Source organism: Chanodichthys erythropterus, chromosome 24, assembly GCF_024489055.1.
Source record: "Chanodichthys erythropterus isolate Z2021 chromosome 24, ASM2448905v1, whole genome shotgun sequence".
Classification (NCBI taxonomy): domain Eukaryota; kingdom Metazoa; phylum Chordata; class Actinopteri; order Cypriniformes; family Xenocyprididae; genus Chanodichthys; species Chanodichthys erythropterus.
In genome coordinates, this window is record NC_090244.1 from 9,358,589 (window position 1) to 9,385,072 (window position 26,484).

Sequence of the window (26,484 nt, forward strand, 5' to 3'; positions counted from 1 at the left end):
CAAACGTGCGCACGCAGTTCTTACGCACATGAGTAAGCAATCATTGTTGATAAATCTCACATGTGCGTGAGTACCATGCTCGTTCACGGTCATTAGCATTCGGAAACGCCTCCAATGAACCATATATGGTGACAACACTTCCCTTTAAAAATCACGTGATTGTGTTTTTTTCCTCACCGCAATAATGACAAAGAGAGCTCTTGCCAAGCAGATCAGCATGATCTTGGAAAACGTGCTTTCTGGAGGACATTGTTTGCAAAGTCTTCCAAATACCGCAAGATAAAATAAAATAAAAATAAAGTTTACTTAATTTTTCTTTTGCAAGTTTTTGCACACATAGACTATTTAAGTAAATTTCAAATATGGATTTAAATTACTTTACTTAGCTAAGATAAGTAAAATTATAAGTAATTTTAACTTGACCAGTAAAAAGTTGAGTAAATTATTGTCACAAAATGGCAAGTTACTAAACCTAACCACAAAAGCAATGATAAAACAGTGTAAAAACAGCTGGAAAAATTGACCTCATTAATTATTCAAGGCCCAGTGCATGATGGGAACACCAGTATCAGAAAAGTTAGTTTTACTTAATTTTATAATGTTGATATTGACGCTTTAATTTCTACAAGCTTAAATTAACTACGACTAAATAACTTACATTTGTTTTGTTTTTTTCTGTAGTATTTACTTCATTTTTTTTTTATAGTGTAGGGTTTGACACCAATTATGCATTGTGTGTAAAACTAGACAATTGATAAATTGAGTGTTTTATAATTAAAGGAAACACAGCACATGTGGATTGCTTGATGCATACTGTGACACTCTTAAAGGTCCCGTTCTTCGTGATCCCATGTTTCAAACTTTAGTTAGTGTGTAATGTTGTTGTTAGAGTATAAATAAAATCTGTAAAATTTTAAAGCTCAAAGTTCAATGCCAAGCGAGATATTTTATTTAACAGAAGTCGCCTACATCGAACGGCCAGTTTGGACTACATCCCTCTACTTCCTTCTTTAATGACGTCACTAAAACAGTTTTTTGACTAACCTCCGCCCACAGGAATACACAAGAGTTGCGTTTGTAGAGTGTGTTTGTCGCCATGTCGTCGAAACGCTGTTATTTTCATCCCGCAGTCCAATCACCGGGTCTGATTCCGGCTCAAATTGATAGGGTAAAATTAAAGACATGTTTACAATAACACTGAGCGCGTGCATCTCCACTTTATGGTAAGAGGCGTGACCTTTCCGGGCAAGGAGCGCTAAGCTGCTGTCGAATCACAACACAGGAACCGCTGGCACAATCAGAACTCGTTACGTATTTCTGAAGGAGGGACTTCATCGAACAAGGAAGTCATCAGCCCGTTTTTATGACAGTGGAAACAGCGGTATACAGATAAGTAAATTATGTGAAAAATACTGTGTTTTTTTACACGCAAAACATGAACACTTGTTATATTGCACACTATAAACAAAATCAAAACTTCAAAAAACCACGAAAAACAGGACCTTTAAATGATTTTTGTGTGTAGTGTCACTGTTCTACCACTAGATTATCTGCATAAGTATGCTCAGAGGTGTGCTTATATTTACACACATTTCTACGTATAAGTACAAGTTGGTGAATCCCACACTTTGCGTGAAACCGTTCTTACGCACTCACCACACACAAATCTGTCCATACGCACCAATGATAAATGAGGGCCCTGGTTGTTCAATATAATCCAAAGAATTTCTTAAAGATTATTCTGATTAAAAAAATATATATAAATAAAAATTAAAAAAAATAATTTAGAGACCCAGACATCAAGAATCAGTCTGTGAATCTCAACAGTGGTGAGAGTAATAAAGCATGTTGCAGTGCATTCTGGGTGCCACCAATCAAAATTCATCCATGGCTCCCATCATGCATTGCTGCATGAATAAATTATGAGCTGAATTTTTTAGTAATTTCCTTTATTCTCACTATTTTAATTTTTGCTATTTTTATGTGACTTTTTAGTAGCTTGTTTTCTAATGTTCAGAGTTGATCTGTTTATCAGAATATGTTGCTTGTCACCGTTGTTGAGATTCATACGCTGATTCTTGATGTCTGTGTGTGCCTAATGCAAGTTTCCTAAATCAGAACCACTTTTTAAAAAATCCCTTAGATTATATTGATAAAGCTGATGATCTTCTGTAGAATCACAGTGCTGCTGTAATCAATAATGTAAATCTAACTCAGAGATTGGGCTCTAAATGAGTTCAGTGATTCAAATCAATTAATGATAATGTTAAAACATAACCAACACCACCTGATCATCTTTTAACTTTGGTTGTCTGACTGTTATGGCTCAGTTACAGGCAAACAAAATCTAATATTAAAAAGTCAAGGGTCAAGAGCTCAACTAAATCAAACCCTGACCTTGATGATGGTAACTTAAAAATAGTGATTTTCTCCTTTGGTGATTCTGCTTGTTATCATCAGGTGTCTTCAATAATGGTCAATCATCACTCAATTAAACACTTATTTATCTCATTAATGCTTCAGTGGGTGGAATAAAAATATGGCAGGACTTTTACTCTCTGACCCCTGGACTTCCCACCTCTAGATTATGGTTACTGACTAGACTTGCAGATTTAGTAGGCTGTGTACAATTCATTTGAGCTGTTATTTCTCATGAACAATCACTAAAAACATTATATTTCATTTTCAGCATCTGAAGAAACTGTGGAAACAAAATAAAAAGATGATATGATGTCCTGACCCAAAACAACATGGATGAATGAAATATCTTCAAACAATGAAAAAAAAAAAAAAAAAAAAAAATACCATACTGAAAAACTATCAGAAGAATGTTCTGTTCCAAGACAAACTATTCACTTCTTTTCTTCCACTACCAGTATTGTTCATTTTACTAATTTGATGCTACATAAGACCCACTATAATTCACTATAACTGAGAATTAAAAGTTGTGTATATAATTCTGCAAGTACTAGGCTAGTTAACCAGCGTTAGTCATGGTGGAATGTTTCTTTCAAATGTGAAAGTCAAGGCCCATTTGTAGTGTAAAGCTTGTCTATCAGAAGCAGTTTTTTTAATGACTACTGTAGCTAGTTACTAAAAGTTGTGAAGCTTTAATTACCAGTATAAGGGTAGAACAAAACCTGTTTAATTCAAAGCTGATCATCTGCCAGTGAGTGCAAATGCTACAGATTTGTTAGCCAAAGACTTTTACTAAATGAAAATACATTTTATGAAAAAGTATGTAATTTTCGCTGATATATTTAAAACAATAACAAAGGCGCAGATGACGCTGTGAAGAAGCGTGGAATGAGGAGTTGTGGTCTTCACCTTATGAAATTAAAACTTACAATTATTTTCTGATGTAAAAATATTTCTGTAAAATGTCAGAGAAAGATTTGTTAATTGTGCTTTAAATAAATTCTACCTTAAAAGTGTATCTCTCCAATGTGTAACAGTTTCATGTGTTGTTCACTCAAACTAAATGTCTTTTTAAAATAAGAAAGAAGATTTTTGCATACACTAAAGTCAAATAAGAAAATGTTCAAACAACATCATAAAACTTGATAATAATGTCTCAACACAAAGCAACATGTAGATGAGTGGAGAAATATAAATGTTAAACTGTCAGTTAAGATCTAAAAATTACCAGTGGTCTGTTCCCAGCCAGCAGAGCCATGTGGGGCCCAAATGGGTTTGAACTGGGCTATCTAACTGGGACCCAGCCAGTTTTGCACCCAGTTTCCATGTAGGCCCCACATGGATTTGCCCAGATGAAATGAACACTGCTTAGTGTGCACACTACAGGTGGTTTAATGTAACACTTAATCAGTGTTGGAGGTAATGAGATAATTAAGTGATTGAATAATGATTTTGTATTAGTGAAGAACACCTGCTGTTAACAAGCATAATCACTGAAGGAAAGAGAAACACAAGAACTACTTCCAGCCACAGCCTTGGATGAAATCAACTGAAGATAAAATACATTACATCTCTCAAGATCTGATTAAACAACTCCACAAACAACATTAGCTTCACTTATTACTAACCAGACTGACTTTATTTCTGTCAGACATCTACAGAAGTTCGTATTAAGAATTAAGAAGAGGCTTAGATGTTGATTACTTATTTGAAAGTAATAGTTTGATTTGATGTTACCATTGTGGCGATCAGTGTGTGCTTTAGTCAGGCTCTTGACTTTTTAACATTAGTTTTCTCTTGACAGCTGCGTCTGTTTGTTATGGCGAGAACAGCAAAAGAAAACAGTGGTGACATGCTTCATGGTGCAATGCATTCTGAGTGCATCATACGTAACTTGAAGCATGTCACCATTGTTGAGATTCATATGCTAATTCTTGATGTCTGTGTGTGAGTAAAACTCACAGGAGCCCAAAATATGTAAATGGTGTGTTATAAATCGCTTGATGTTCTGATTAAATTCTATTATTCCTCTTGCTGTAGAATCACAACAATAAAACAGAATGAATAACATACCACCCGTATAAACCTCCCACATAATATCAATGAGTTAAGCCAATATATGATTATATTCTATTCATCAATCAGCTTACAGCATCTGATTATGTTTTCTTTTGCTGTTCTCGCCATAACAAACAGACACAGCCGTCAAGAGAAAAACTAATGTTAAAAAGTCAAGAGCCTGACTAAAGCACACACTGATCGCCACAATGGTAACATCAAATCAAACTATTACTTTCAAATAAGTAATCAACATCTAAGCCTCTTCTTAATTCTTAATACGAACTTCTGTAGATGTCTGACAGAAATAAAGTCAGTCTGGTTAGTAATAAGTGAAGCTAATGTTGTTTGTGGAGTTGTTTAATCAGATCTTGAGAGATGTAATGTATTTTATCTTCAGTTGATTTCATCCAAGGCTGTGGCTGGAAGTAGTTCTTGTGTTTCTCTTTCCTTCAGTGATTATGCTTGTTAACAGCAGGTGTTCTTCACTAATACAAAATCATTATTCAATCACTTAATTATCTCATTACCTCCAACACTGATTAAGTGTTACATTAAACCGCCTGTAGTGTGCACACTAAGCAGTGTTCATTTCATCTGGGCAAATCCATGTGGGGCCTACATGGAAACTGGGTGCAAAACTGGCTGGGTCCCAGTTAGATAGCCCAGGTCAAACCCATTTGGGCCCCACATGGCTCTGCTGGCTGGGTTACTACAGTATTTTTTCACCCGGAGGGCTACAAGAATTATAATTAGTCAAATCGTTTCTTAAGGCTAGATATTTCGCCTTTATGTGCTACAAGTCTTGTATAGGCTAATTTTGCTCTTCAATATGAATAACGCAGAAGAACACTGCAATGACACGCGATCAACAGCCTATTTTATTTAAATCTCTCGCATGCCAAATTTAACGTGATAGTGTAAACCTTTGTCATAAAAGATATTAAAGTGACATTAACTACTTCACTATAGTCAACAGACGAGCAGAGAGAATACGTAGGCTAGACAGTGCTTGCGATTTATAAGTAGGCTAACTTTAATTTTAAGTGTAATTGTTTTTTTTTATAGGCTATCAACCACACAGAAACACATGACTGTCTCAGCGTATATTGTATAAGTATGAGCTATATATGTATTAATGAGACTATTTACTCGTGTAAGCATTAAAATAAAGAAAATGTGTTAACCTGAAATGATGACGAAGACTTTAAACTTTATAATCATTTTATTGACCACAGACACTGTAGCCTCAACCTGATGGTAAAAAAACAAATCAAGTGACCAACAGATTTATCAAATAGAATAGCGAATGTTAACTAATAATAATTATCGCTAGAAGTGAATGGAAGTAGATTGTTTGGAGCTTTTTACAAGGGGCTAGCAAGCTCATTCACGCTAAAGAAACGTTAAACAACTTAAACAACACACCTACATTCATATACAAGACATATCTCTTATTGTTTTTCCGGAAATCTCCCACTCGATTTGAGCAAATCAGGTAAAGAGGTTGAAAAACACCTATTCCAGTATGACAACACCCCAAAATTGGTAACCGCCCCTTTTTGTTCCGCAGAGACCTCCTTCTCAAGTAGTGATGGGTCGTTCGCGAACGAGCCGGCTCTAAGAGCCGGCTCTTTTATGTGAACGTCGGGAGCCGGCTCACATATCTGAAGAGCCGACTCTATTTTTCAAAATATAGCCTATAGAGATTAAATCATTATGTAATGAATGGTTTTAATTTTATTTAAAACAATAGACTAATAATTCAAAGAACAACACAAAAAATTATAATTAGGCTATATAAGCACACACACTCTTTCGTTTCGACTGTCTGATCAGCCTCACGGTCTGTAGTCGAAACTCGGAGGAGAGGAAAAACAGCATTTCTGAATGCAAATCTCTCATAAAATAAAAATATGGCCAGCAGTGTGTGTGTGTGTGTGTGTTCATTATGAATAATATATCCTAACTAGTGAGAGCTCATATGGCAATAAAAAAAGAGAAAAAGAGGGACCAGTTTAATCCTTTCAGTTATTTATTTTTCTTTAATATTTAATATGGGTTCTATTATGTTGTTCAGATTTTATTTGTTTTGAATGTTGGTTCTATACATTAAAAAGTTGTAATTTAAATACAAATGTTTAATAGTATTTTTTTTTTTTATAACAAATCAATGCATTTTTAAAGAAATTGTGAGACATTGTGAGTATGAGTTCATTTAATAATTTAATTAGAACTGTTTTCACACCTATCATAATCAAAGTCATAGTTAAAACATGTATTATTTAAAGAGCCGTTTGTGAGCCAAAAGAGCCGGCTCTTTTCAGGGAGCTGAGTCAAACGAGCCGGCTCACGAAAAAGAGCCGGAATGCCCATCACTATTCTCAAGGCCTGGCTCACAACTGAAGCTAAGCAGGCTTTTTTTGAAAAAAAAAACTTGATTGTCATTGGAAGATGCTTTAGTGAGGCCAACAGGGGGTTTTTACTCCCTGGCCAGTCAGAGACGCAACGTAAGCAAAGACTCACATCCGAGTCCAAGAGATGGAGGAAAATTAAGCGAGTGAAGGGCATAAAAAATTGGAGTGGAACGCAGACTCTGGTAACTTCGTACCTGTGCAAGTACATTTTTGCTACATATTTAAAGACTACAAGCATGGGCACTTGTGCAGAATCGCATGTCCTCTTTTTTTTACTTGCACTTTCACTTTCACTTGTATCTGCGTCAGATGGTAAGTTGTTTAGCCTACGTTTTAAAATGTTATTGTAGGCTAAGTTAAAACTTAATCTTTTTCAACAAATTAATGAAGATTATCGCCTATCATGGCCTCTCTGATCTTAAAATCCTGATTTATACTTTCTCATGTGCATCTCGAGCCTCGCGCGCGTCTCAAACGCTCGCTGTTATATTCTTTAAAAAGACAGGTAACGTTAAATTGTTCTCTAAATCAGCAGGAAGCAGCGGTGAGAAGTTCAGTTCAGTTCAATTTATTTATATAGCACATTTAAAACAACCATGGTTGACCAAAGTGCTTAACAATGTCCAGAAAATAAAAATGAAGAGTCACACACAAATAAGACAAATACAGTAAAAAACATCACAATGTCACAGCTCAGCTCGATATAAAAGCCAAGGAATACAAATGTGTCTTAAGTAATGACTTAAAAATTCCAACAGTCTGAGCAGTTCTTATGTGTACAGGTGAAGGTATGTGAGAAGAAGGTAGCCTACACGTGACGATGTTTATTGTAGTAACTACTTCACCAAAACCACACTGCAAAAAGAATCCCAGTAAAACCCAGTAAACATTGAGATTATTACTTGTGACAGTAGAACAAAATATGGATATGAGAACATAATATACAACTAAATTAACGATCTCTTAAATATTTTCTAATTTCCCAAACATTTTCATTTAGTTTTGTGAACATTTTTATTAAACATGGACCTTTATTTTCATTAAAATTGATTATTTCTGGTATTGTTGGCGCATTTAGTCAGTGTTGGGGAAGCTACTCTAAAAATGTAGTTTGACAAGCTACAAGCTACTCATGAATTAAAGTAGTTAAACTACAGTCAAGCTACCCTTTTGAAAAAGTAGTTAGCTACACTACAAGTTACTATCAAAAACTAGCTAGCTACATTGAAACTACTTTTAATTTTTTTTTTTTTTTAAATGACATAGCATATTACAAATAACTGGATAACTGTTAATGAAGAATGTTTAAGTAATTTGTTTGGGGTTTAAACAAAGCAATGCACTACAATTATGATTTCAAAGCATAGTGTTTTATTTTGTAAACTATATAAAAAAATATAATACTCAAATGTATATAGGCTACTCAAATGTCAATACTCCTATATCTCACACTGACTCTCTTAGCACGCTTTATAAAATTCTGAATGTATTATAAGTTTTGTTTTTCATGCGAGAGGACCGACGACCAATTGCACTCTGCAGTTTCAGAAGTGATTTCTAGCCTACACAGAAATGCAGGATTCACGCTCAAAATTGCTACCATAACCATAACACGGGACAAAAATATGCAATAATAAAAATATGCATAAATGCGAACTAGAAAAATATTAGAATTTTTGTATCAATATTTTTGAAATTCTATTCCAATTATTTGTAAATTGACTTAACATCTTAAATGTCTCTACGTGAATCATGCGCTTCTCGCGTGAACATTCTTATACCCGAGCAACTGATTTTATTAGATCAGCGCACTAAGCTATGTTGTTGTTTTCTGTTCAGTTGACGGATGCTTTGCCAATGCAATGACTTAAAACACCGCGTTAGTGATGTTCATTATAAAACTGGCGGGATAGATTAGACTATGGCGGGCCACCACTGCAATAATATAGTTTGCATTTGATATAGACTGCAATAAAGCAGAATAATCCATTTAAAAAGGCTATTATTCACCTGACACCGTTTTAATCATGTTTATAACCTTAATCGATTCATGCAGTGTGAACCCGCTCCTGTCCTTTACATAGGCCTAACCATCGGGCGATCTCTTCTCGATGAACTGCTGACGAACTTACAAAGCCGCAAGATGCGTTATATAACAATAGATGGCAGTAATGCACGATTTTAGTTCGTGATCTGAAGACGCTGTGCTGCTTCATGAATGAGCTCGTCAGAACGCAACACAAAACGGAATGTAGCTTGTAGCTTTTGGTCGCGCTACACCGATACTTGCTTGAAAATGTAGTTAACTACTGGAAAAGCTACACTGTTTTAAAAGTAGCTGAACTACATACAAGCTACTGAAAAATGTAGTTAAACTAGTAGCGCCGCTACATGTAGTTAACTACTCCCCAACAACACTGCATTTAGTAAATGTGAACAACTAATGAGACGTACAGCCTCGGCCAGATTCGCATCGCATTCGTGCATCTTCGAATGCGGAGCCGCGCGGAAAGTTACAAAATTTGCCGTGCACATCATAGACATAAACGAATTGGGTTCGCACGCACTTCCGCCAACGCCGCGATGACATCACTGTTGTCGCGCGAACTTGCGGACGCGTCGAGTATAAATCAGGGCTGTGTTCAGGCCCGATCAAAACGTTGCAAAACGTTTTTTAAACGGAAACGGTGGTTCGTTGAACACCCTGTTCTGATAATGCAAAAGTTGCAACTATGGCAGCTGAGAAGGCCATTCTTTGTGTTCTTTTTGATGAATTTTGTTGCTCTCCACCGACTGCGCTGACCAAAAGCATGATGGGAAACGACTTGCTGTCGACATAGCTTATTATGTGTATAAATTATGTGTGAATATTCATAAAGTCCCCATTTAATATCTCATTGAGCAGCTGTACTGTTCGCTCTATAAGTCCAGGAAGAAGGTGCAGTTGGAATCTTAGATCCGTGTTGGTGTTATCTACTCAACCCCTCTCCCCCCTCTTCCTCCTCTTTTTATTTATTTTTACCCATCTATTATTTATTATTGTTACTTGTTTTATTTTTTATATATGCAAACCCTGGTTTTGTATATAGTTAAGCTGTGTCACACATGTTGACCATGTTCTTTTCTGCAATAAAAAAATAATCACAAAAAAATATTCATAAAGTCTCTGACAGTGCGATTTCTCTATGGGTTATGGAATTTTTGTAATATTTATAAAAATATATAAAAACATGTCTGTAGTTAAAATAAAAATGATTGATACACATGCCTTTCGATTGGAAATAAATAAGTTTGTGGGTGTCTTGTTCATTATATTTATTTTCATATAAAAGCAACAGAACTTAACTTATCAGCAACACAGCTCACAAGTGTGAATCCTGCGATATTCACCATTGATCTCGTAGATGTCTGATTTATTATTGTATTTTATTGGCAAAATATTTTAGTTTGTGTAGTATAAGTTTTGATTAGATCAGATAACATTTTAAGCTGTAATATGGTTGTGTTACAATGTGCCCCTCACATGTTACACTGTGCCCCACCAAAGGGGCATCTGTTCACTTCCCTTCTTTCTGGGTAAATCATGAAAAAAATATACACTGTATTAATGAAACAAGACCATATATTTACATAAACCAAGAAAGTAAAAAAGTGTCAGGTTGTGCCCTGCTCCTCCTACTCATATAATTTTCATGCTGAATAAAAGTGAGTCATTGCCAAGATTCCAAGGCTTATATTAAAAATAAATGCAGGATAAAGCTTAAAAGTTTTATTGTATACAGTTTCAAATATACTATAGAAACAGAAAGTTACTACTTATTCATAATAAATAAAAATATATGTATGACTCCAACGTATTGACTAAAAATGTATATATTTTTCTGTTGTCAGGTTCTCACTCTTTGCAGGTGCTTCTCACATACATTAAAGAAGAAACAGAACATCCTGTATTTAATGCCATATTTGTGTTGGATGACATCACAGTAGGATATTATAATTCAGAGACAAAAATCTATGTCGCAAGAGGGAATACTACAAATGAAGATGATGTAGTGGATCCAAATCACCTCAGTACTATAAGTGACTATGTGAGTGCTCATTTTATGAGAAGATCAAATCATCTGAGACCCATCAACAATACAGAAAGTAAGTTCAGCTGGCTTTGAGTCAGATATTATACAAATAGGTTATAAAAAGTCATGTTAATTAAACATTTAGACTTTTAGAAAATTCTAAAGGGCTCCTGAGGACAAATGTGTTGACATATCACTTTCTTTCCTAACAGGTCATGTAGTTTATCAGGTGATGAATCTTTGTGAACAGAGAGACAATAAACCTACACAAATTATCATGAAAGCTGCTTTTAGAGGCTCTACAACTGACGAACTGCGTTTTCTTGATGGGAAATTCACATATCAGAACTCACTCAATTATACGGCACAAGAAATAAAACCTTATCTAGAACTGGCCATGTGGCGTCTTGAGACAGTATACTACCCAGCCTGCATAGAAACCCTGCAGAGTTACCTTAAAAAGAGAGGAACTCAAGTAAAAAGAAAAGGTAGAATGCAGTCTATAATCAGTAAGATTTTAAAAATTGTCGGTAATATTCTCTTTTATAAACGTTTTTCTTTGCCATTCTTTCCTTCTGCAGTGAAACCGCGAGTCAGACTCATTCAGAAAGCAAACTCAGATTCTGGAGGGTCTCATGTGAGTTGTTTGGCGACAGGATTTTACCCTCGTCACATCAACCTGACCCTGTTCAGAGATGGACAGCCTGTATCTGATCATGAGATCACTGGAGGAGATCTGCTGCCCAATGGTGACGGGACGTACCAGATGAGGAAGAGTCTGGAGATCAGTGCAGACAAACACAAATACACCTGCTCTGCCACACACCTCAGTCTGGACAACAAACTGGACGTCACTTTGGGTAATAAGCTTTTTCAAAAAACACAATCTATCAAAACAAAAATAATTAAAGTCAATCTCTCAGTCTGTGGTTCATGTTTCAGAGTATGATCACGGAGAACCATTTAAATCAGTGATTCCTTCAGTTCTGATGGTTCTTTTGGCTCTGATGATTGTATTTGGAGCTGCAGCTATTATATGGAAAAGACGACGTGCAGGTACAACAAGAACTGAAAGAAAATAAAGAGCTTAGTATAGCAACTTAAAAATTGTTCAGAAAATTATCAGTTTAGAACAGCATACATCATTTTTAATTTTTGGATGAACTATTCGTAAAATGTATTGTCAAAAATAATAATTTTTTTTAAATTCCTTTGGTGTTTAGACTCCTTAAAAAATGGTTATTCTTCTCCTTCAAGTAAGTATTTTTAGTTACTACTTCATTTGTTAGTAAGTAGAAGTTCTGCTTGTCTTTACATTAATTGATCAATTTATATTTTGTCCTCATACAGAACACATTGTGGTCGGCACAAACTATGTTTATCCTCATTGTACATGAACCTAATGTAGTCCTGCCCGTTTTGTTCATGGTTTCAGAGCATGACAGAATGTCACAAAACCAGACAATGTTGGCATCTTAGTTGTTTTGACAGATGTTTGTGCTAAAATACCACCGAGTTAGATAACACACTGCACAATAACTTCCTTGAACACACATGAGGGCATCTGATCTTAGGAAACATTTGAGTAAAAATAACCCAAGCCCAAGTTAGTATCTCGAATGTGGCATGAAAGGCACAACGTAGGGGATTTTCGTGGCAAAACTGATGTTCGCCATATGGTGGGGCATGTATGAAACTCTACACACAGGACTGATTAGGTGGGAAAATATTCTGAACTAAAACGCCACTTTCCCATGTGAACATGTTGCATTTACTTCCCTATTCCGTCCTCCAATGCAAGCACATCTTTTGTGATCAAATCTCGGGTTCAGTTTCATTTTAACTTTGTATTTTCTCTTTAATGTTGTGTGTTATCAATATTATGTTCACATGTTCACATATCTGCATATTACTTTTATATTAGATTTATTGTTATATTAATATTAAATTATCATTGTTTTTGTAATGTTGCTGATGTCCTAGATTACGGTTACTGACTAGACTTCCAGATTTAGTAGGCTGTGTAAAATTCATTTGAGCTGTAATTTCTCATGAACAATCACTAAACATAATATTTCATTTTCAGCATTTGAAGAATCTGTGGAAACAAAATAAAAAGATGATGCGATGTCCTGATCTGACACAAAACAACATGGATGAGCAAAACATCTTCAGACAATGAACAAAATAAAGCTTATAGACCTTATTTACCAGAAAAACATGCGCGCCGCCATCTTTGGAATATTGTCTATTTCTATGACAGCACTGTTGAAGAATAATTAGCTGGTGAAGAGGATTTACTTGTTGTAGAGTTAATGAAAGTTCTCATGAGCATTGTTATGTTCAAAGCAGATGTCTTAACAAATGTCAGTAGACCGGGAAGATTAATTCACTATAACTGAGAATTAAAAGTTCTGTCTGCAGACAGAAGACTATAGTTAGCTCGAAGACTATAGTTAACCAGTGTTAGTAATGGGAATGTTTCTGATAAATGTTTGTTATTATTATTTTTTCTAACATGGGCTGGGCTTGCTTGTTTGTCTTTGATCTTAGACACAATATTGTCTAATATTGTGAATATTAAAATTACCACCACAAACAGCAACTTCAACAAAAAATGTAAAGGCCCTTCAAACTTCTTCCATTTAGTTAGCAATGCCCAACTTCCTGCGATCCAATCAGCTTTCAAGTATGAAATCAATTCCCACCCTACATTTTTTTTTCTCATTCCTGTAGCCATTTCACTCAGATTTGTCACAATAGGGAAGAAAATACTATCCCAACTTGTTTCATGATGACTTTAACAACATACTACAGTTTTGTTCATTGTGTTGTTTCTAATTTTATGTTGTATCATAGGCTCTCTCTCTCTTTGTGGTTCCTTTATGAAATCAAAACGTACAATTATTTTCTGATTGTAAAATAGCAGAGAAAGATTTGTTAATTGTGTTTTAAATAAATTCTACCTTAAAAGTGTATCTCTCCAAGGTGTAACAGTTTCTCGTGTTGTTCAATCAATTTAAATGTCTATTTAAAATAAGAGTTCATTCAGAATTACACGGCTCTCTGGAGTAGGCCTACTTGGGATCAGGGATTGGCTGTCGTCATGGAAACACTCATCCGGGTAACTGAAACCAGCGCTACTTTTGTGCTTCTCATATCACACCGCTCTTGTTTCAAACAAACAAAACTGGCGCCATCTTGCGTAATCAATCGCTTTGTCTTGTGCCTTACCTGCCCTTGTTCTACTTTTTTCTTCACGCAGCTCAACAAAGAAGATAAGTTTTCTTTTTGCATACTGTACATTTATTAAAGTAAAATCTGAAGAAAATGTTTAAACAATGTCTCTCGACACAAAGCAATATATAGTAGATGAGTAATATAAATGTTAAACTGTCAGTTAAGATCTAAAAATTACCAGTGGTCTGTTATTAGTCAGAAAAGTTTCAGACAAATGTGAAAGGGGAAGTCAAAGCCTGTTTATGGTGTAAAGGTTGATTATTGCCTATACCAGAAACATTCATTTCTCGTGGCTAGCAAAACATTAACAGCTGAAAAGCTCAGAGGACACACTCTCTAACTAAGTGGTGAACAATACTGTTGTCTATTTCAGTGTTGATCATTTACAGGTGAGCATACATTTGTGTCAGCAATATGGACAACATTTTTCATCTTTTTCTGCTTTCACTTCCAATAGCTGCTCCAAAAGGTAAGATTTCAAAAGATTTATTTAAGTTAAAAATATGGAATATGGAAAAATATTGTTGATCAAGAGCTAAACAGAACAATGTGCTTCCAGTGGCCTATTGCAAGTCTGAAAATATAAAGAAATTTAGATGAAAACTAAACCATATGAATAGTCTATGTGAGCTTGCTCATAGACTTTTGAGGTTTTAATATTTGGTGTTATTTTTAAGCATGTGATTGACTGAAATATGGGTCTTTAACCTTTTTTTCTAGTGCTGCCTGCTTAAGATATGTATTTGTACAGATTTGTCAGTCAATGACTGAGTAAAAAAAACCCGAAAGTAGATTTACATATTTGGCTTCAAAATTTCCTGGTTGCATAGCAACTGTTCATTCCATAGACCTTTGGGGGGAAGCAAAACTTATCAGTTGAGGTATAGATCAAGGCATATGTATTTTTACAGTCTTGTACTTCGGTAAAGTTGGTTTTATATTCGCACATTCGGACATCCGTATTCAATAGCCTTTTCAATTACACTATTGGACATTCAATGGACATTCACAAGTAAATATGCCATTAAAACAATACTTGCCTATTTTGATCGACTGTGAAAAATGTTGTAAGTTGATAATCGTTGGTTGTCAATATCATGTCGCTGCTTAAAATTCGCAAACATTAATTTATTGCACATTTATTGGAAAGTCTGAATTTATCAGAAGTCCGAATGTGCGAATATAAAACCGACTTTACCGAAGTCAGTCTTGTGGATACAGATTGAAAAGAAATTAAAAGTATAGTTACAAAATGTGCTTAATTTAACATATTAAACATGGGAAACATTATAATTCAAGCAAATAACAATATGACACAAATATAGAACCAAATAACACAGGCTAACAACTAGACTGATAAAAACATTATATATCATTTTATATATAAACTGGAAAATTCATCCATGCCAACCATCCATCCATTTTATGTTATTTTTCACAGGCTCTCATTCTTTGTGGGTGCTTGCAACGTACATTAAAGGTCAAACACCATTTCCTGAATTTAGCTATGTAGGGATGTTGGATGATGTCAGAGTTTTGTACTATAACGGTGAGACGAAGACTCTCATTCCCAGAGGAAATACAACAACTGAAGACGACATGTTCAATCCAAATGTTCTTCTCACCATAAGTGACAACATACAAGCATCTTTTTTGGAAAAATGGGTAGTAGCAACAAATAATGTAAATAAAACTTATAGTAAGTACAATCAAAATTTTTAATAGAAACATTATATACTATACATAATACAAATACAGTCTTTTGGGCGATAATAATGATGAAGTATTATCATTATTATAAAACACTATGATAGTTGTTTTGTTTTATGATTTTTAATAAACATTACCTTAAAATTGTATCTCTCCATCAAAGGTGTTCTTGCCCTCCAGAGGCTGGTTGTGTGTGAACTGAGGGATGATGGTGAACCGGGACAAATGATCACACGGGATGCTTTCAGAGGCTCCACCACTGATGAGTTGCTCTATGTTGACAAGAACTTCACATACCAGGGTAATTTAAACGTCTCAACACAAGTGCTGAATCTCCATCTTAAAATCAGCATGTGGAATCACGAACATTTATACCGGCCATTCTGCATCAAAACACTCAAGGGTTACCTTGAAAAAAGGAGAAATCAAGTCAATAGAAAAGGTACGATGACTGACTAACAGCTAAACTTATGTTTTCATTCATATTTAAAATTTTCAAACCAGTATATAATGAAATAATAATATCTTTCTGTTGCCTTTTTTCCCACAGTGAAACCCAAAGTCAGGCTCTTCAAGAAAGAACTGTCTTCTGGATTTCGTGTGAGTTGTTTGGCGACAGGATTTTACCCTCGTCACATCAACCTGACCCTGTTCAGAGATGGACAGCCTGTATCTGATCATGAGATCACTGGAGGAGATCTGCTGCCCAATGGTGACGGGACGTACCAGATGAGGAAGAGTCTGGAGATCAGTGCAGACGAACACAAATACACCTGCTCTGCCACACACCTCAGTCTGGACAACAAACTGGACGTCACTTTGGGTAATGAGCTTTTTCAGAAAACACAATCTATTAAAACAAAAAGAATTACAGTCATTCTCTCAGTCTGGTTCATGTTTCAGAGTATGATCACGGGGAGCCATTTAAATCAGTGATTCCTTCTGTTCTGATGGTTTTGGCTCTGATGTTGGTGTTTGGAGTAGCAGCTGCTATAACTTCATGGAAAAGACAATGTGCAGGTATGACGAGAACTGATATTTATATATTTCACAGACACACACACATACACTGTACATATACATGTCAACCAGTCTTCTTTTTTGGTTTTAGATTCCATTAAAAGTGGCTATTCTACTGCTTCTGGTATGTGGTTTAGCTAATAAGTTATTCTCTTAATATACAGCACTGAATAAATTTAAATTATAGTAAGTTTATGTAAGTTTTTTTTATTCATTGTACACTCATTAAACATTCAATTTCATTTTCAGCATCTGAAGAAAGTGTGACACATCAAACTTTGTCAATGTCATGAGACAGATGGACACTAATGAGTGAAGAAACATCTTTTACATTTACATTTACATTTATGCATTTGGCAGACGCTTTTATCCAAAGCGACTTACATTGCATTATACTATACATTTGTATCTGAGTATTTTAAACAGAAGACAAAGTATATTGTCATGAGTGTTTCTTTTTTTTTCTTTTTGCATGAAGCCTATAATATCAAGACTATGTCTGCAAAGGTCATTGAAAATCCTTTGATTTGTTGACCTTAAATACAAAGATGTAGAAAAGTTTCAGACAAATGTACATAAATACTACAAACCATAAGTGCACTTACCAACACTTTTAGTCATTTAATTGTTGGTGTTTTTCTGGTGTAATATCTGTGCATATTATTCTTTAATGTCATACATTTTATTATTGTAACACAAAAAGTTCATGCTTATAAGATAAGTCATGCTTGCCACAGAGATGGTATTAATAAAGTGGATTCATACATTACTTTTCTATATTTTTGACAACCCTAGCGTGTGAAAGGGTTAAAAATAAATGTAATTTTACAGGCAATAGTCTGTCATTATACAATGAAACACTTGTTGTTACACTGATGAACGCCTGCTGTTAACAAGCAGAATCAGTGAAGGGTAGAGAAACACAAGAACTACAGCTGACTTCAGCCACAGACTTGGATGAAATCAACTTAAGATGAAAGAATAAATGAAAAGTTTCAAGATCTGATTTAACAGCATTACCAGCTTCACTTATTACTAACCAAACTGACTTTATTTTTGTCAAACATCTACACAAGTTCTCATTGAGAATTAACAGAGGTTTAGATGTTGATGTTTTATTGTTTTATTTGATGTGGTGGTCAGTGTTTGTTTGGTTGGGCTCTTGACCCTTGACTTTTCAACGCCAGTTTTACTTTGTACCACCATTTGTACATTGAGCCCCTGCTTGCACAGGGAACGTGCCTTGCAACCATGGAGACGTTTGTGAGAGACGCTGCGTAATATCATTGCACTGCTGCAGCCATGATACGGCAGCAAAGTTCCTTGATTATTACGCCTGAATGAGAGTATAGTTCCTAGCCATATCAGCCTAGAAAATCACAACTTTTCATTTTCCGTCGGCCTTAGTACACGATTTAACTACAGAAGAGTCAAGTTTTAAATAGGAAAAATATCAAAACTCTTTGGTCATTTTTAAGCGCGATGCTAACGGTCTAATCAGATTCAATGAACTATGCTAAGCTATGCTAAAAGTGGTACAGCCAGAACCGGAGATCGGCTGAATGGATTCGAAAACGGTAAAACTCAACTGTTTAACTCTAGGGGAGTGGGAAAATGAGCCTATTTTCAAAAAAAGTGGAGTGTTCCTTTAATCAAGGTCAGGAGGTCAAACTAAATATTACATGTAATTAACGAGTTAGTTTGCCCATATAATTTTTATATACTGCTTATATACCCTGGCTGTTGATTGGAAGATTAGATGGGCTCACTCCTCCCTAAATTACGTTTAGGAACTTCACTAATTTGATGTTTAAATTTTGTAGAAATGTTATATATAAGCGTGCTGCAGGAAATTATTTCTTGACTGTCATAATTTTAGTTAGATATTTTTTCTGTAGAATGCTAGTATTAAATTGTATCATGTGATATAAATGACTGTATTCCCATATTCATTATTCATGCTTTCCACAGTGAAACCGCGAGTCAGACTGATTCAGAAATCAAACTCAGATTCTGGAGGGTTTCGTGTGAGTTGTTTGGCGACAGGATTTTACCCTCGTCACATCAACCTGACCCTGTTCAGAGATGGACAGCCTGTATCTGATCATGAGATCACTGGAGGAGATCTGCTGCCCAATGGTGACGGGACGTACCAGATGAGGAAGAGTCTGGAGATCAGTGCAGACGAACACAAATACACCTGCTCTGCCACACACCTCAGTCTGGACAACAAACTGGACGTCACTTTAGGTAAGGACTTTAGATTTAGACTTTAGTTTCGGTTCTCAAACTTGTTTGGCTTCATTCTGTGGCAGTGTCTGGAGCCATTTAATTCAACAGACAAACTAACTGGTGTGTAAAATGTAAGTTACATAGCATCAACTTCTTTCTGAGCTGTTGTTTACAAGCAGTATCAAACTGATGAAAGAATGTCTGTTTGAATTGTCACACTTCAGAGAATCCCGAGGGAGAATTTGAGCAGGTGATTTCCTCAGTGCTTGTGGTTTTAGCATTGGGGTTTGTGTTATTTACTGTGGTTGCTATTATTATATGGAGAAGAAGGCGTTATTCAGGTAATACATGACATATACAAAATATATTAGATTATAGGCAAAGACTATAAATATTAATTAATCAATAAAACTGTGCTGAAATTCTGCATTTTCTTAATTTCTTGTTCTTTGCAGCTTCCTATACATGTGACTAGTCCTCCACCTCTTGTGAGTATTTTAGTTTGTGTATATTTTTGTAATTCTGTAAACATTTTAGCTTTTTAACATCTATTATTGGTAATAATAGATTTGCATGAAGAATAACAGCAATTTTTATTAATCTGAATATTTTCTAACCAATATTTAAATTCTAACTTCATTTTCAGCAACTGAAGACAACGTGGATAAAACATGATTAGGTTTATGGGTAACATAAATGGGCAATAATATAAAGTACAGATAATAATACAATTATCAATGGAATTAAATGGCTTAGATCCCATAGCATTACTCTTGTATAGGCCTGTCATTATATTTTAGTTGTTTGTCTGTATTTATAGCCTTGTTGTATAAGGTCAACTGACCAGTGCTTTTTTACATTACATGGATTGTCATTAATAAGTCAGATTTAATGGTGAAATGTACTATAATTTTATTACTACCCACACGAAAGGAATGTCTTAATATGCAATTTAACATGTTTGTTTGCATCAAACTGATATATATTGTTATTTTAAACAAAGAGAAACAAATACAGTAACAAGTCACTGTGTGCTACATGTAAAAAAGAATTACTGGTTGAACTTAAAGTAAGTTGTTGCCTTAAAATTGAGTTCACTGAACTTAAAAAAAATGACTTAATGCAATGAAGGTGATTGATTTAATCAACTGAAACTCAAAATATGTTATCTAAACCACACTAATTATCTAAGTTGATGTGACAAAAGAAAAAATGTTGTGATAACAAATCATGAAAATATTTTTTTTTTACAGTGTACATAATAAAATGTATATATCAGTGAATATGTTTTTCAGGTGTCTACTGAATGGCACATCAGGTAGAAAGTTCAAATGTTCTCATGTTCAAAGAAGACATAATGATAAATGATGATCAACTGAAAACGACAACATTTTGTTTTAACCTGTGTTTAAAGTTCATCTGGCATAACTGACATACTCAGATGTTCACTGATCATTTTCAAGGAAATAAAACTTACTTTGTTACCTGACACATAAACAGTGTTGCTTTAGTGAACTACATTTTCACAATGGTTGGGTTTTCCAGTTTGTAGGCTATACTAATTAATATAAATTATTGTAGGTGACAGCAGGAACTATTATGCTGGCATTGTTTAACTGGCATTTACTACAGGTGTGTTTAGTGTTACTGGTTATCTGCTATTGGTTCACATCATTTTCAAAGGAGAAACTTTTTTTTTTATTATTTTCATGAATGTCATTGAATTTGCAGTTGAGACCTTTAGTCGAATTTCAACAACAATCCTTGACATGCATTAGATAAAGAGATAGAATAGATAGAAAGACAGCAAAGCAAGTCAACAATATACAGAACAGAGATTTTACACATTTTTTTCTCACTGAGTTACCACAGCGTGTTATTCACATTCTTTTGATTTTTTTTAATTGCTTTGGTGCAGTTTTCACAAGCAGTTGGTAATTTTTCAAAACTCTTAGTACTAATATCACAAGAGATCATCAAAAGTGCATTTTTTTCAAACATTTCAGCATATTTTCAATTGTGTTAGTACAATACACAAAATCACAAAGTATCCTTTTCACTACAAAAAAATAAATGTTTCATCTATATAAATGTTTCAATCACAGTAACTGCCTTTCATAATGTTATTATTATCAAACTTTTGATTTGCATCTCTTTTTGTTTAATACATTTGTCTATAATTTAATCCAACTGGACTTAATGATTAATCAATGGATCATTTGGTACACCCATAGATTTCTGTAGATATTGATTCTATAGGCATAGTTTCTATAGAACTTGTTGGCATTTTCTGATATGGATAACCAAATGTAATGAATTATTTTTAAATTATAAGCAATTTATCTTAGATGATGACTACAATTATCAAAGTGAGTCTGTGGGGTCATGGTAAACCATGCATTGTGAACCAGACTACTGTGTCCCCTAGGTCTAAAATTACTGGTATTACCATCCTTAGAGTTTTGTACTATAACGGTGAGAAGAAGACTCTCATTCCCAGAGGAAATACAACAACTGAAGATGATGTGTTCAATTCAAATGTTCTTCTCACCATAAGTGACAACATACGATCATCTTTTAGAAAAATGGGTAGTAGCAACAAATAATGTAAATAAAACTTACAGTAAGTACAATCAAAAACACGACATTTTAATAGAAACATTATATACTACACATAATACAAATACAGTCTTTTGGGCAATACAGTTTTCACACTTGTAACACAGCTAGTCATTCTTTCAAAACTTGATCTCATGCTTTCATTCTAGCTGTACATATTTTCATTTTACATAATCACTGTTTCAAACACAAGATCATTGTAATATGTAATGAGAACATTTGGTTTAATCACCGAAACACAACAGTATGATCTTCTTTCAGTTTAGTACTTTTAACAATCAGTTAATTCAATAGCAAACAATGCAGGATACATGTTTAAAATCGCCCTTGTTGCTGAAACATTTACACAGGCTACAGATGCCACAATTAGAAAATACACTACATTACCTAAATTACATAATTGACAGATAATCCTTAAAGTTGAAGTTAAAGTCATGAGGTTTTATGCAGAACAGTAGGGACTTTAAGATAGCAACACTGTGTTGGCCCAAATCCGGCCCACATCTGGCACATGCGGAATGATGATCTGGCCCACATGTGGCAGGAATGATGGCACTTGGGCGGACTGCTCCTGTTTGCCAGATCTGGACCACAAGCAGGCCACAAAAATGCCAAATGTCAGCCAAGAGCAAAGAACTGGGTAGGGTTGCACCAGCCGTTCGTAAGTTCTTTCTTAAATTGGAACGTAAAGTCCACACTAGTGACTTAGTAACTACTAACTAGTTTGTAACTAACTCTGTACTTTATTCGGTTGCACCATTTGTTCTTAAGGCAGAACGTAGCTATTAGCTCGTAAGGTCTCCGTAAAGTAATGCGTAGTCGCATAATATGACGTTTACCTTCAGTTATCCTTCAAATACAGGAGCAGAAGTTGTTGATTTCAATTTATCCTTCATCCTGACTTATTTTGCCTCACGTAGCTAACAGTAAAAATAAGTTCCCATTAAATATAATAGCCTACTACTTAATCATAAATGTTTTTATACTTAAATAACATTCAGAAACTGTATTTGAAACTAGGATAAATAAAAAACATAATAAATTACATTTATTGATTATGACTGATTTTATTTGACATGCACAACACGGAGTGATAGGACCGATGCACAGCGGCGCGCTGTTTAACGGGTTCGTGTTGAAGAGTGTCTAACAAAGTAATCTTTTCACATAATGTTCTCTCTTTAGATTTTTTAATTTAAGAAAGTGTAAATGTCAGCAGCATCATATATGTGTAAAGAATGAAATCTGTCAGGTAAAACAAGAGCTTATTGATGCAGTTCAGTCAGTCTGCTATTTTATTCCAACCGTTACTCCTGATAGGAGGCTTCCGTAAATATTTAGTGCATATGTAGAGTTACGCTTCAACTAAGTTTAATGGTGCAACACAAAAATATTTAGTAGTGCGCAAGTTGTAACTTAGTGCCCATTTACGTCAAAACTAGTCTACATTGTAACTTGCGCACAGCTGGTGCAACTGGCCCCTGGACCTTATCTGATCCACAAAATATTTATATATTATTTATAGAGTCATTTCAACATTAACAAGCCTGTTTTCAAGCAGAATCACTGAAGGAAAGAAGAAAAAAAGAGATGAGCAGAAACACAAGAACTACAACTGACTTCAGTCACAGCCTTAGAGGAAATTAAACTAAACTAAAGATAAAAGACATTAAATCTTTGAAGATCTGATTAAACATCTCCACAAACAGCATTACCAGCTTCACTTATTACTAACCAGACTGACTTTATTTCTGACATTCATCTACAGAAGCTCTTTTTGAGAATTAACAAGTTTAATTCGTTTGTTACATTTGAGGTTACCATGATGGTGATTGATGTTTGCATTAGTTGGCCTCTTAACTTTATACATATATAACTGTCTTTTTTGACTGTTGTGATAGTGTGTTTACCAAACACATTAGCAACAGCAATAACAATGAAATGAGATCAGGTGTTGGCGTTAGCCATTTGTGATTTTGCTAATCAATGATGTTGTTTAGATGAAAAAAGTTTTGTGCCATTAATACACTAACATCGCAAACACTGTGTTTCTGTGACATGAGCTTGAGCTGTATTGCAGAAATTATAATAATATTTAAAAAAAAAAGGGACTTTAAGATGACACACTAAGACATCAAGAATCAGCACATGAATCTCAACTATGGTGACAATTAAAAGCATCATTTAGCCGCAATGCATGCTGGGTACTATAGTACAAAACTCCCAGAATGCATCAGAGCATTATGCAGCTGATCTGATTGTCTAAATATTTTGTTTATTGTCACAATCATTGAGATTCATATGCTGATTACTGATATCTGTGTTTGTCAACATAGTTCTCCTTGTGTTTTTATTTATTTTCATTTTCTAAGTGATTTCTGCAAATCATCTGGATTTCATTTTGCAGTAACATCTATATTCAATTATTATGACTTCAGTGAAGCAGGTTATTTGACAGCTAATTGCTGGACACAGTATTGTTCACAGGCTATTTGATGATTACAAAATCATCAATAGTTACTGAGGTACTGTGTTTAATGTTGCTAATGTGCTTGACAGAAACACTACCACAGCAGTCAGAGAAGACATATATGTTATAAGTTAAGAGGCCAACTAATGGAAACATCAATCACCATCATGGTAACCTGGAATGAAACAAACATGAGAGTTAAACTTCTGTTAATTCTCAGCAGGAACTTCTGTAGACGTGTGACAGAAATAAAGTCAGTCTGGTTAGTAATAAGTGAAGCTGGTAATGCTGTTTGTGGAGATGTTTAATCAGATCTTCAGAGATTTCATGTCTTTATCTTTAGTTGATTTCCTCTAAGGCTGTGACTGAAGTCAGTTGTAGTTCTTGTGTTTCTGCTCATCTCTTTTTTTCTGTTTCCTTCTTTCCTTCAGTGATTCTGCTTGATAACAGGATTGTTAATGCTGAGATGACTCTATAAATAATATATAAATATTTTGTGGATCAGATAAGGTCCAGTTCTTTGCTCTTGGCTGACATTTGGCATTTCTATGGCCCCAACCTGCTTGTGGTCCAGATCTGGCAAACAGGAGCGGTCCGCCCAAGTGCCATCATTCCTGCCACATGTGGGCCAGATCATCATTCCGCATGTGCCAGATGTGGGCCGAATTTGGGCCGACACCAGTTTTTTCGATCCAGCATGTCACAAAGGGTATTCTGGTTTGAGCTTGCGCTCAGCTCGCATGCTCATAGACACACACACAGAGCATCGAACATTATTATCAGTTTAAAATTATATTTGAGTATGACTAACCCCAACACACACCAGAGAAAAAAACTTTGCAGGTCCTATGGCTGAGAGAGAGTCTACTCAGATGAAATCCGCTTCAGTGAGCTCAATTATAGTAACGTGCCATTTTTTTGCCAGTAACGGTAACGGCGTTGTAACGGGAGAAAAAGTAATTTGTTTGATTACTCGTTACTGAAAAAAGTAATGCTGTTTATTTATAACGCCGTTATTCCCATCACTGACAATCATAGTCGTACAGGCAGGGTCAAACAGGTGTACAGGGGACAGGCAGAATTGTAGTCAGAGGACAAGCAGATAGTCAAGGACAGCATATAACACTCACAGAGCCCAATCTCTGAGTTACATTATTGATTACAGCTACACTGTGATTCTACAGCAGAAGATTAGCTTTAACAATATAATTTTTTTTCTTTGAAATCTGATCACTAAAGAAGGCCCACAAAGACATCAAGTATCAGTGTATGAATCTCAACGATGGTGACAAACAACATATTCTGATCAACAGATCAACTCTGAACATTAGAAAACAAGCTACTAAAAAGTCACAGAAAAACAGCCAAATTTAAATAGTGAGAATAAAGAAAATTACTAAGACAATTCATCTCATAATTTATTCATGCAGCAATGCATGATGGGAGGCATGGATGAATTTTGATTGGTGGCACCCAGAATGCATTGCAAAATGCTTTATTACTCTCACCACTGTTGAGATTCACAGGCTGATTCTTGATGTCTGTGTGTCTAAATTAAACTTTTTTTAAATTCAGCATTTAAAAAAAAAAAATATTTTTGTATTGATAAAGTTGATCTTCTGCTGTAATCAATAATGTAAATCTAATTCAGATTGGGATCTAAATGAGTTCAGTGATTCAGATCAAATAATGATTATGTGAAAACATAACCAACAACACCTGATCATCTTTTAACTTTGCTTGTCTGGTAGGCGTTAATGTAGTTAAAACTGCCCAAACAAAATGTAATATTAAAAAGTCAAGGGTCAAGAGCTCAACGGTCCCACTTTATATTAAGTGGCCTTAACTACTATGTACTTACATTTAAATTAATCATTTGATACAGTGCAATTATTGTGTACATAGATGTTTTTACATTGTACTTATATTTTAAAAATACCAGCATGTAATTACATCTATAATTACACTGTTGACCAACCCTTACACCTTACCCCTAACCTTAAACCTACCCATACCACCAAAGCTTTCCCTAACCTTATCCGTATCCCACCTCAATAGCAGCAAAAGCGTTTCGCAATTCAATATGAACCCAATAAGTACATTTTACTTATTATACTTACTTATTTAAAGTAAGTACAATATAATATTAATATAAAGTGGGACCAGGTCAACTAAAGCAAACCCTGACCTCGATGATGGTAACTTAAAAATAGTGATTTTCTCCTTT

At 34.9% G+C, this 26,484-nt stretch overlaps 3 protein-coding genes across 6 annotated transcripts; all 3 read left to right on the forward strand.

Moving 5' to 3' along the window:
• The first annotated feature begins 6,836 nt into the window (after positions 1-6,836).
• LOC137014727 (mamu class I histocompatibility antigen, alpha chain F-like) lies at positions 6,837-13,942 on the forward strand. 3 transcript variants are annotated; one of them, XM_067379223.1, is made up of 7 exons: positions 6,837-7,091; positions 10,785-11,039; positions 11,179-11,454; positions 11,548-11,826; positions 11,909-12,022; positions 12,190-12,222; positions 13,053-13,942. In XM_067379223.1, the coding sequence occupies exons 1-7, from the start codon at positions 6,845-6,847 to the stop codon at positions 13,079-13,081; spliced, it is 1,233 nt and encodes a 410-aa protein (XP_067235324.1). In that variant the 5' UTR covers positions 6,837-6,844; the 3' UTR covers positions 13,082-13,942. The 3 variants fall into 3 exon arrangements, with proteins under 3 accessions (XP_067235324.1, XP_067235323.1, XP_067235325.1); XM_067379222.1 differs by having other exon boundaries at positions 6,851-7,205; XM_067379224.1 differs by having other exon boundaries at positions 6,970-7,075.
• A 224-nt stretch (positions 13,943-14,166) lies between these two features.
• LOC137014868 (hereditary hemochromatosis protein homolog) lies at positions 14,167-19,036 on the forward strand. 2 transcript variants are annotated; one of them, XM_067379379.1, is made up of 8 exons: positions 14,167-14,675; positions 15,648-15,905; positions 16,080-16,358; positions 16,467-16,739; positions 16,820-16,936; positions 17,028-17,060; positions 17,186-17,248; positions 18,908-19,036. In XM_067379379.1, exons 1-7 carry the CDS (start codon positions 14,621-14,623, stop codon positions 17,227-17,229), a joined length of 1,059 nt encoding a protein of 352 aa, XP_067235480.1. In that variant the 5' UTR covers positions 14,167-14,620; the 3' UTR covers positions 17,230-17,248; positions 18,908-19,036. The 2 variants fall into 2 exon arrangements, with proteins under 2 accessions (XP_067235480.1, XP_067235479.1); XM_067379378.1 differs by having other exon boundaries at positions 17,186-18,982.
• LOC137014869 (IgG receptor FcRn large subunit p51-like) lies at positions 18,868-20,645 on the forward strand. Its single transcript, XM_067379380.1, has 4 exons — positions 18,868-19,186; positions 19,393-19,509; positions 19,624-19,656; positions 19,815-20,645. The coding sequence occupies exons 1-3, from the start codon at positions 18,868-18,870 to the stop codon at positions 19,641-19,643; spliced, it is 456 nt and encodes a 151-aa protein (XP_067235481.1). The 3' UTR covers positions 19,644-19,656; positions 19,815-20,645.
• Positions 20,646-26,484: the final 5,839 nt, after the last annotated feature.

What these genes read in the sequence shown, in the direction of transcription:
- LOC137014869 (XM_067379380.1), top strand. Translation starts at nt 18,868, where the DNA reads ATGACTGTATTCCCATATTCATTATTCATGCTTTCCACAGTGAAACCG. An exon ending in CAAACTGGACGTCACTTTAG is followed by an intron (nt 19,187 to 19,392) that starts GTAAGGACTTTA and finishes GTCACACTTCAG; the next exon opens with AGAATCCCGAGGGAGAATTT. An exon ending in GAGAAGAAGGCGTTATTCAG is followed by an intron (nt 19,510 to 19,623) that starts GTAATACATGAC and finishes TGTTCTTTGCAG; the next exon opens with CTTCCTATACATGTGACTAG.
- LOC137014868 (XM_067379379.1), top strand. Translation starts at nt 14,621, where the DNA reads ATGGACAACATTTTTCATCTTTTTCTGCTTTCACTTCCAATAGCTGCT. An exon ending in CAAACTGGACGTCACTTTGG is followed by an intron (nt 16,740 to 16,819) that starts GTAATGAGCTTT and finishes TTCATGTTTCAG; the next exon opens with AGTATGATCACGGGGAGCCA. An exon ending in ATGGAAAAGACAATGTGCAG is followed by an intron (nt 16,937 to 17,027) that starts GTATGACGAGAA and finishes TTTTGGTTTTAG; the next exon opens with ATTCCATTAAAAGTGGCTAT.
- LOC137014727 (XM_067379223.1), top strand. Translation starts at nt 6,845, where the DNA reads ATGCCCATCACTATTCTCAAGGCCTGGCTCACAACTGAAGCTAAGCAG. An exon ending in TCTGGTAACTTCGTACCTGT is followed by an intron (nt 7,092 to 10,784) that starts GCAAGTACATTT and finishes TTCTGTTGTCAG; the next exon opens with GTTCTCACTCTTTGCAGGTG. An exon ending in TGGTTATTCTTCTCCTTCAA is followed by an intron (nt 12,223 to 13,052) that starts GTAAGTATTTTT and finishes TTTCATTTTCAG; the next exon opens with CATTTGAAGAATCTGTGGAA.